This window comes from Stylophora pistillata, chromosome 4 (genome assembly GCF_964205215.1).
Source record: "Stylophora pistillata chromosome 4, jaStyPist1.2, whole genome shotgun sequence".
Classification (NCBI taxonomy): domain Eukaryota; kingdom Metazoa; phylum Cnidaria; class Anthozoa; order Scleractinia; family Pocilloporidae; genus Stylophora; species Stylophora pistillata.
The window spans coordinates 9,381,676-9,391,675 of record NC_142522.1 but is presented as its reverse complement, the minus strand read 5'-3'; the positions used below and the strand labels follow the sequence as shown (position 1 = coordinate 9,391,675).

Here is a 10,000-nt window from a genome sequence, read left to right as displayed (position 1 = left end):
CACGAAAAATTGTCCTTGCGAAATTCACAACAATACTAGTGGCGTGGCGTTTTGAGTTTTTTATCCTGTTTCTCGTTCTTTTTTCACGTTAACAACCATGCCTCCGAAGCATCGTGCAATAAGGCGTCCCAAAAGGAAGTTTTCGGGAAATCAATTCACGAAACCTTCGAAAGAAAATGCCAAGAGGACGAAAGAAGCGAAAGAAGAAGCACATGGTTCGAACACCCTCGGTCAACATACTAAGAAGTCTGTGTCTTCGGAAAAGCTTTTGCTTAAGTCCGATGCCATGGAATCAAAACCTGGCAAAGTTGAAGAACCTTACGAAGAGGAGGTAACATTAACGGGCTTCAGGTTTGTCGACATGGAGCTACTCGGCATGGCATTTTTTGCCATGAGGTGTGCTGATTGTGGAGAATTCAGCATCGTGCTTTCGGAAAACCTCTTAGAAAGTAAGGGATGTGCTTCGAGTCTTCGAGTCTTTTGCGAGAGTTGTGGCTGGAAACATGAGTTTTGGACATCTAAAAATGACAGCAATTGAAACATCAGAATTTAGAAGTACCGAGTTCTAAACAAGAGAAGGCAATAGAATAAATCGTTGGATTGTGGTTTCAGCCAGATACTCAATATGTAATCAGAGGGTGCAGATCGTATTTTTAGACGGTCTGTTGCAACTCACAAGCTTCGTTATATTGACTTGTATTCAGATGGTGACAGCAAAAGTTACAATAGAGTCAAGGATGTTTACTCTGCAGATGGAATACAAATTGCTAAGAAAGAATGTATAGGACATGTGCAAAAACGAGTTGGCACAGCACTCAGAAAACTAAAGAAAGTAACTCCTGCTCTCGGTGGGAAAGGAAAACTCACTGATGCCATGATTGACAAACTTCAGAACTACTATGGAATTGCTATTCGTTCTAATGTTGGAGACTTGAATGGAATGAGAAAGGCAATACATGCAAGTTTCTTCCATTGTGCCTCAAGTGAACGGCGTGATCTTCACACCCACTGTCCAACTGGACCCTCGAGCTGGTGTGGTTTCAAGCGAGACAGAAACAGTTTTAAACATTCTCCTGGTTTGCCTGATGCTGTGATTGCAAAAGTCAAACCTGTATACCAAAGATTAAGTGAAGATTCTTTGTTAGAAAAATGCCTCCATTGAAAAACCCAAAACCAGAATGAAGCTGTAAATGGAATGGTGTGGGAGCGCATTCCCAAGGAAGTTTTCATGGGAGCTGACTTGCTGGAATTTGGCTTGTTTGATGCCATAAGCCACTTCAATATTGGAGCAAGGACTGTTCTACTGCTTCTGAAAGCACTCAAAATTTCCCCAGGAAAATACACAGAAGAGGGGTGTAGGCACCTTGACATGGATCGAATTCGTGGTGCTGAGTACAAACACAGCGAGGAAAGGAAAAAGAGGAGAAAGGTCCTAAGGGGACAAAGAAAGAAGAAAGAAGACAAGAACCAACAAGCAGAGGGTGTTACTTATGCTGCTGGAGCATTTTAAGACACTTCCTTTGCTCAGAGATTGAACAGAGGGTTTTCAAACCCAAATACAACTTTTAAATGCATTTTTCCATCAAACTGCATTTTGATAGAACTCCGAGTAGCTCAACATGTTCAGTTCAAAAACTATTTAAGATAATTTCATGAAATTTTCCACAGAAAATCTTGAATGGTGTTTCTGTGCAGTAAACCTAAAACAAAGTACAAAGGTAAATTGATGATTCAATGGCAGGCAAATTTTTTTCCAGAAGGGGCCCATTATTTGTTTATGTGAAAGTTTTTCATTATTTGACATGGTTATAATCATGTTGTATAAAATGCTTTAGGTTCATTGCACAGATCCATCTATGCATAAGACATCCTGAAAATTTCAGAGCCATGGGATTTTTTGTTATAGAGTTATTGTTGTTGGTGTGATGCCTGTAAAATGAGGGTTTGGTGGGCGTGGTCCTGTTGCTATAGTAACAGATGGTGTCAACAACAGTGCCAAACAATTTCTCTCAGTGAGTGTTATCACTGGAGGGACTAATAAAAATGTTTCAAATAATGTAAAAAAATTCCCTTTTTGAAGGTATCATACCACCTTAAAGACTGGCTGAGAGATGCAAATTTGTATAAGGTACAACTACACCTTATTGTCTTGCTTATTTTCGCGTAAAAGGTGTAAAAGCTTTATTTTCTTGTGTCATTTTCAGGTAGCCATCATATTTACATGTTCACGCCTTGCGCAGGACTCTGTATATGGATATTTACCTCTTTTCCTTACAGAAAGGCTACTATTTGCAAAGGTATCGTGGTTCAATCTTCTCTAATTAATTCAATTTATGTTACCATTTGCGATGTTCACGTGTGTTCTAGAAAACGCTGTGTTTTTCTTTTTTCCTGTCTTAGGAAGCCATCGCCTATTTCCCAGTTATGCTCCTTATCAGTGCCTCTTTTTCAAGTTCAATCTGCAACGGACTCAACAGGAAGATTGGAAGCAAAGTATGGCCATAACACGAGTTCAATAATTAACAGTTTCGTTCCAGCTGGGCAGTCACACGTGTGACCCTATTTTATATATTTTTATGAAAACAGCAGTTTTTTCAAAATGGCACATTCGGTCAGTGGGTTAGTTCTGCGGAAACAATAAATGATAAGTTGTATGCAGTTTTCTTTGTCTGAAAAACATACTATTACAAAATAAGTAGCTTTTCTACTGTAAATTGTGACTAATAGATCTTTTAAGCTTTAATTTTTCATTTTTCCCGGCGTTTAGTGGAGTTACCTTTTGGCGGGCTCTATAGTGTTAGGCTGTGCTGTTTGGAGCTATTTTCAAACCCTCTCCACCAGGCATTCAACCTATGCACAAGTGATAGTTATGGGAAGTGGTCTGTCCATTATGCAGGTCATGGCACTTGTTTTCATCACAGAGCTGATCGGAGAAAATAAGGTTGGTATTGTAAAACGAATCTCACTGTTTTTGGTTTTAACCAGGCATCCAAACAAACTCTCATTAAGTGAATATCGAGAGTCAAGTCTTCCCAAGGGTACACTGATGGAGATTGATCTTACTTGCGCACGCTTACGCGACTCACTCCCCCTATAAAGCGAAATTGTCATTCCGATTATTTTCTCGATCAGTTACGAGTTTTTCCACTTCGGTTTGGCAAAGGTCCCTCCGCACCACAAAAGAACTTTTGTTTTGAAAAGTTGAGTTTTGAAAACTCTGCATTCAAGCCTATTGAGAACGCCTGAGCTTATCCCGTTTTCCTGATAGATAACCCTAAGAATCTCTTCAGGTTTCCCTGAAAGTTCGCAAGGATCCCTTTGAAACTCTACGTATAGAAAGGCGCTTTGTAAGAAGGTATCCTGTCCAAGAGCACACACCATAAACTTACAATAAATAGAACTTTGCCCCCAAGTCCAGCGCACTATTAGATCAATTCTTGTGCGCTAACAGACATCGGCCTCAATAAATTGGAATAATAAATGGCTTTTAGGAAACCAGTGGATCAGTGTTTGCCATTATCACTGTGATTGCTAGACTCTCAAGTGGTGGACTCGTCATTGGAATTCAGAAATTTTACCCAGAAGAAAGGTTAGTAAGCGATTGTCAAGTCGACATACAAAGAAAAATTATCATGATCCTAATAGAGTTGTGAACGGTATGCGAACTCCCTCATTTTACAAAAATTCTGAAATTTTAATTTAAGATTTAAATTTTGTGCCGTCGTACGAAGGAAATCATTATTTTCTAGCTATACTAGGCTAATGGTTGGTTTGGTTTGGCTGTCGCGACCGACAGATCCAGGTTTTGAAGCATACAACAACGTTGTTTATTCTCCCTTGCGGTCGTGAGCTCTGAGATGACTCACTAGTCCAATATAAGAGTGGGGCAAACTTTTGGACACTTGTGGCATGGATAGCAACCCTGTGCTAGTATACGTTCTTTGCGGCAGCGACGACATTCCCTCAGATCTTCTATTCGAGCATCCTCAAACTTCTCAACCCCGCACTTAACAGCTGTCTTCCACTGGGATCTATCGCTTACAAGAGCTTCGAAGTCAGTTATGTCGCATTTGTTCAGCGTGCTCTTCAATTGATCTTTAAAAAGCTTCTTAGGCGCACCAACTTTACGAGCACCATCAGACAGTTCGCTGTATAAAAGGGCTCGTGATAGTCTCTCGGCGCTCATACGAACAACATGCCCTGTCCACCGAGGGTGGGCTTCCATTATGTAGGCCTCAATGCCGCGCATATGGCAGTGGGACAGCACTTCAGTGTTGGGTATACGGTCTTGCCAGGAGATTCCACTAATTCTCCGTAGGCAGCGCATAGGAAAGGCATCTAGCTGTCTAATATGTCGGTGATATAATGTCCAGGTTTCTACACCATAGAGTAAGACACTTAGAAAAGCTGCTTGATAGACAGACACCTTTCTCACTAGAGAGATGTCATGAGTGTCCCATAACCTCGAAGCAAGGCGCCCAAATGTTGAACTTGCTTTCGCCAATCGTGCTGCGATTTCAAGGTCGATGGAGCAATCGTTAGATAGAACACCTCCCAAGTAACAGAACTTATTGACTGCCCTCAAATTGTCAGATCTTATCGTGACTGCAGGCTCTTTGTAGCAGCTACCAGGCTTAGGTTGTAATAGCACTTCAGTTTTCTTTATGGAGATCGAAAGGCATATCTCTTTGTGGCATTGCTAAGGCAGTCAATAAGAACTTGAACATCTTCTTCGGTGTGAGCAACAAGAGCGCAGTCATAAACGTAGAGCAGCTCCTTGATCAGTATATGGTGGACTTTGGTCTTTGCCTTAAATCGTCGAAGGTTGAATATTCCTCCATCGTACCGCACATTGAAATTTATGCCTTTCTCGCAATTATGAAAGGCATCATAGATCACAGCGGCCATAACAATGCTGAACAGCAGTGGCACAAAAACACAACCTTGCTTGACACCATTATCTACTTCAAAGGGAGCAGATTCCAGCCCGCCGTCCACAACACGTGCTTGCATGCCATCATGAAAATATCAAATGATGTTTATCACCTTTTCTGAGAAACCAACTCTGTGGAGGAGCATCCAAAGTCCTGTACGGGACACCGGGTCAAAGGCCTTTGTTAGATCCACAAAGGCTATATAGAGGTCACGCTGCTGTTCTCTGCATTTTTCTTGCACTTGACGCGCGGCAAAAAGCATGTCCACTGTAGCTGCGGTTTTCCCTATATCCGCATTGGCTTTCAGGGTTCATTTCCTCCGCCAAAGCAGTTGCCCGTCTCACTATTATACGTGCTAAGATTTTTCCAGCAATACACAACAGCGAGATGCCACGATGATTGTTGCAGTCCGCTCGTTCGCCCTCCTTTTGTACAAATGAATGATTTTCGCATCCTTGAAATTTTTTGGAACGACCTCTTTTGTCCATGTAACGGAAAACAGCTACTGTAAACTTTCAGCTAGATAGGAGCCACCATACTTGAAGACTTCGGGTGGAATGGAATCGCATCCAGATGCTTTACCATTTTTAAGCGCGCTGATGGCATTTGTGACTTCATCAAGCGTTATCTGTAAACTCAGGCATTCAAGTATTGGCCTAATGGTAGATCATCAAGCACTGCATTTGTTATGTGGGATGGACGGTTTAGCAGTTGTTCAAAGTGTTCAGCTCATATGGTACGCGTAGGATCATTGAGAATGTTGCGCCCATCCGAGCTACGAACAGCCAGCATGCCATTAAAGCAAGGGCCATGGATAGCTTTTAGCTCATTATAGAAAGTACGCATATCGTTCTTGTTTGTTTTCGGCTAATGATTACAGCTTTAAACTTCTTTTGATCTGATTCACCTTTCTCGATTCAGGACCAGCTCAAATGACGCTGTTAGCAACTACGTGCGATATGTGTTTGCAATGGCGCGTGGAATACTAACTCTGGTAGGATCCCTGTTGGTTTTGCTTTATCAACCGTCAAACGTTTCCTACAAAAGGAAAGGTAATAACCCTAAAATGTTCTTTGATTTCTGTAGCTGAGCTGACTTATAGAGAATAATTGCAAACAGCGTCACTGCAATTATGTTAGAGAGCGACATGTTCGTGTATCTTTTCAAATTCATAACTTTTGCTTGTACTATTTTACCTGATTAGGCCCACAGGATGTTGAGGCTCAAGCTGTTCAATCATTGTCTAATGTCCAATTTCCTGGGTGTCCATCTGAAAATGAAGCAACGTCAAACGTCAGCTTGGAAGCAAATCAACGTTCTTCTCTCGCGACGGTGTATTCGTGTTCTGAAGACACAAAACTATAGTTTGTTCAGAAATATTTTTTACGCGTAGGTGACTTTTTTGTCGACCTTTACGTTTACTAACCTTTGAAAAGGCTACGCTCGTAACTTCACGTTCGGAATTTACTTGAGTGAAGGATTATGTGACCGCCATTCCGGTTTACAGACGTTTGACACTGTTTGCCTTGAGTAAATCTTCCCTGTCTAACATTACGGTAGACCGATTTACTTGAAATTATATTACAAAAAATATCACTATTAGAAAGATACAGTTTCACGATCGTCTTCAAGCTAATGGGATGTGAACGATGAAGATGAGGATTTTCAAACAGGTTTCATGAATTAATTGCTATTTCAATCCACTTCCTTATGGTGATGCAAGGTGGACCAGCATTTTCATATCTAATGACCACCATTTTTATCTACTGTTATCCTCATAAATCTTAGTCACTACTGTCTACGGGGTTTGACGTCCATTTATACAATACTTTAAACATGAAAGTCACGAATGTGTTGAGCTGGCTAAGCTAAAGTGTTTTACCCTTGAAATGTATGCTGTTAAGCTTTGCAAAGTTCAATGTTTGAGTGGAAAAATTATTGGATATTTTCCAAGGAAGATATGGTGAATCAATTTGCTAGCACAATGCAAAAACTCTCAGTGTTCTATGATACAAATAAATAATCTGCTAGCTCTTCTCGAACGTGAGTATCCAATACTGATTCCACACAACATACGTCTTTTGTAACTCAATCAACTTCCCTTCCATTGGCCTCGCTCCCCAAATTTTCTCAGTAGTAGTGGCCTCGAAGAATTTCTGGGAGGCATAGGTTCGAATCACTTGCAAGGATTAATCTTCTTAGCCTTCGTGTCCTTAATGAATAAGTTGCCAGTAATCAGACCCTAGTATTTTCGGAAAGATTTCCAGGATCGCCACGGGGCAAACATTGTAGATTGCTATAGGAAAGATATGGCGAAAGGTTGTTTCGTCGTCGTCCAGAAAAACGGTTTTGGAAAGAGATTAAAGCTTTCTTGCTGCATTTTTATCATAGCTGGGTTAAAATAATGTTGATACGAGGAAGTGTACGTTTTTGTCATGATAACTGCAAAAGGAAAGGTACCAACCTTAAAATTTTGTTTCATTTTTGTATCCAAGATTTCTTATTGAGAATAATTGCAGTGTCACAAAGATTACGTAATATAGTGACATTTTCGTGTATCTTTTCTTAAATGCGGTGCTCAGCTAAATCTTTCTAATGTCTATCAATATTGCGTGCAATGAAAAATTAAGCGTGGTTTAGGCTTTCAAAGCAATGAATAATCAATCATCTGAGGACTAACGAAAATAATCGAACAGAGAAAATAGAGGAGGTTATCAATCATCGTAAGAGAACGTGAAATGACTTGTGTTCAAACTGAACTGAAAATCAACTTCAATTCTTCAATTCCACATCCAATTGCAATTCGGCTTCGTCGAGAAACCAACCTATTTTTATCCGTACATCGCAGTGCTTCATTCAAAACTCTTAAAATGCCAGTGCTGGAGATACCCTGGTACAGCTTTAACTTTCAAAACTCACACAAAAACCTTCCCAGATAACTCCTTTCCTTGGAAAGGAAACAGATTCGAGTCTCACCCACCACAGAAAATTATCAAAACAAAATACATTTCCTGATATTCGGCCTTCGCCTCCGTCGATTTTATACAGAATATCCTCTCACCTTCCCTCAACGAATAAAACCTCAATTTTAAGTGGTTGCTCTTCAATAGTACAGTGTGTACCATGTAAAGGTCAGGTTCAAGAACCTCTCTCTGACGCATTGACTCTTTCGAGTGTGCATTTTCAGCAATCCTTCTCACGTTGTTCTACCCACGAACTACAGTAAGTATAAAAAAGGAAAAAGGAATGGACGCGAAACAACCAAATCAGAAGCATATGAGCTATCGTATGCGCTTCTGACCCATGAGAGTCCGTACGTAAAAATTTGATTTTTTCGGTAATTATTTAATGTCGATGAGTAGGTGCTTTCTGTATATGCACTATAAATTAGACAGGCCTGTATATGCTTGGTGTTGGTGAAAAGTTACGGAATCCTGGAGATTTGTCTGGATGCAAATATATGCATGGTAACTTGATTTCCAAACTTCATTAAGATATGCTTTTTCAACTGAACAATGAAACATATTTGAACAGTATTTTCGAAAAATTAATTATTTTGATCAGCAAGTTTCCAGCCAGCAGATAAGATATTAATGTGCATTTGAGCCTCTCCATCGGAAAAGGCCTGATCTGTTCTCCTAAAAGTAACAAAAAAATATACTTCGACAAACAGTTGAGCAATTTGTCCTTTGGAAATCTTTCAAAAGCTTGTCTTAGAAATTGGGTCTTTTAACTTTAAGTTTTTGGCACAGGCCCAGCTCATTTCAAGCCCAGAACACTTCCTAAACTAAGTTTCCTTTGTCCTTCATGAAAGAGTGACCCTAATCAAACGTTGTTGTATTTCGCGCATATTTAACCATTTGATTTCTTGATTGGTTATCCACATGAGATAGTTACGTGATTTTAATGAAATTTGTATGCAGGTCATTGTTCTCTCACTATCTGCCGCAAAGCTCTAATTTAGCAAGAGGCTTATTTATAACAAAAAATTAACTTTTAACAACCGAACGCGTGGGCCGTACTGGGAATATTGGCCCGAGGTCGTGGCAATACAGATCAAGGGCCAATATTTCTCAATGCGACTCGAGCAAACAGTAGTTGTTTCTGTTTAACTTTCCGGCTTTCGAGAAAAAAACACACGGTTTCGAATGGCAACTGCTGACCAAGTAAGAACCATTCAGAAGTCTCAGATATACCTCAAAACTTCCCTGCCATATATTAAAGAATGATAAGTACTAATTAATTTTCGAAAGTATTACACTTTTTGCTGTTGGGTTTTCTAACATTTCCCATGTGCATTTCTAAGAGAAAAGATATTTTTTTTAACTTTTCACAATTTTTAACTATCCGCAATTTATACGAGGTATGAAATCAATTAGTCTTCAAACGTCGTCAAATTCCTGATTAGCCATCAAACAAAATCTTTCAGGTGAAAGCACACACATTCACTTTTGAATTATAAACTCACTTTGAATCAGTCTTTGACGGTGACGTTGAGTGGAGACCTTAAATTAGCCCGAACTTGTTTTGGAGCATCGGATTGTTGCGTATCAGCACTTTTGCTCGAGGCAGTAAATTCATTATCCGTGAAAATGCAAGAAGATTTATTTTTAGATTATCGACTTCCTGTTATGAAACGAGACTGGTGGAAATAAAATAAGAGAGCAGGTAAAATAGATGGCGTCACATGATCCTATTCAGAGGTCAGGGAAGGGAGGTTTATTTGTTGGAAGTATCTAAGCATCCTTACCACCCAAAATGATTCCAACGGTAAATTAAAGTTGACAGTTATCTTGCAATGGTATATAATTATCTACTTTTTGAAAGGTACATAAACTTTGATCTTGGAGAGGGAACCATTAATAAATGTTACCAACAATTAAAAGTAGCTGTGAACATTCACTGACGGGCTAAGAACGGATCAATTGAAGGAGTTTTTACTAGATTTCCTAACATTTCAAAATCAGTGCGAATTTCAAAATAACATCTTGCTGTTGTAAAAAGTTTGTTCATATCATCTAATCTTCTCAAGAGACCGTGTACAGAATTAAAACAATTTGCATCCA

At 39.7% G+C, this 10,000-nt stretch overlaps 1 protein-coding gene across 1 annotated transcript in view; it reads left to right on the top strand.

The window, feature by feature from the left end:
* LOC148732347 (uncharacterized) overlaps positions 1-7,656 on the top strand; it is a 14,135-nt gene extending 6,479 nt beyond the window's left edge. Inside the window, exons 6-16 of the mRNA XM_088757836.1 lie at positions 110-449; positions 705-1,090; positions 1,178-1,481; positions 1,669-1,718; positions 2,081-2,128; positions 2,205-2,297; positions 2,401-2,493; positions 2,768-2,941; positions 3,492-3,589; positions 5,856-5,986; positions 6,139-7,656. Of these exons, the coding sequence (XP_088613962.1) occupies positions 110-449; positions 705-1,090; positions 1,178-1,481; positions 1,669-1,718; positions 2,081-2,128; positions 2,205-2,297; positions 2,401-2,493; positions 2,768-2,941; positions 3,492-3,589; positions 5,856-5,986; positions 6,139-6,299 (1,878 nt within the window). The 3' untranslated portion in view covers positions 6,300-7,656. The remainder of the gene's footprint in view (positions 1-109; positions 450-704; positions 1,091-1,177; positions 1,482-1,668; positions 1,719-2,080; positions 2,129-2,204; positions 2,298-2,400; positions 2,494-2,767; positions 2,942-3,491; positions 3,590-5,855; positions 5,987-6,138) is intronic.
* Positions 7,657-10,000: the final 2,344 nt, after the last annotated feature.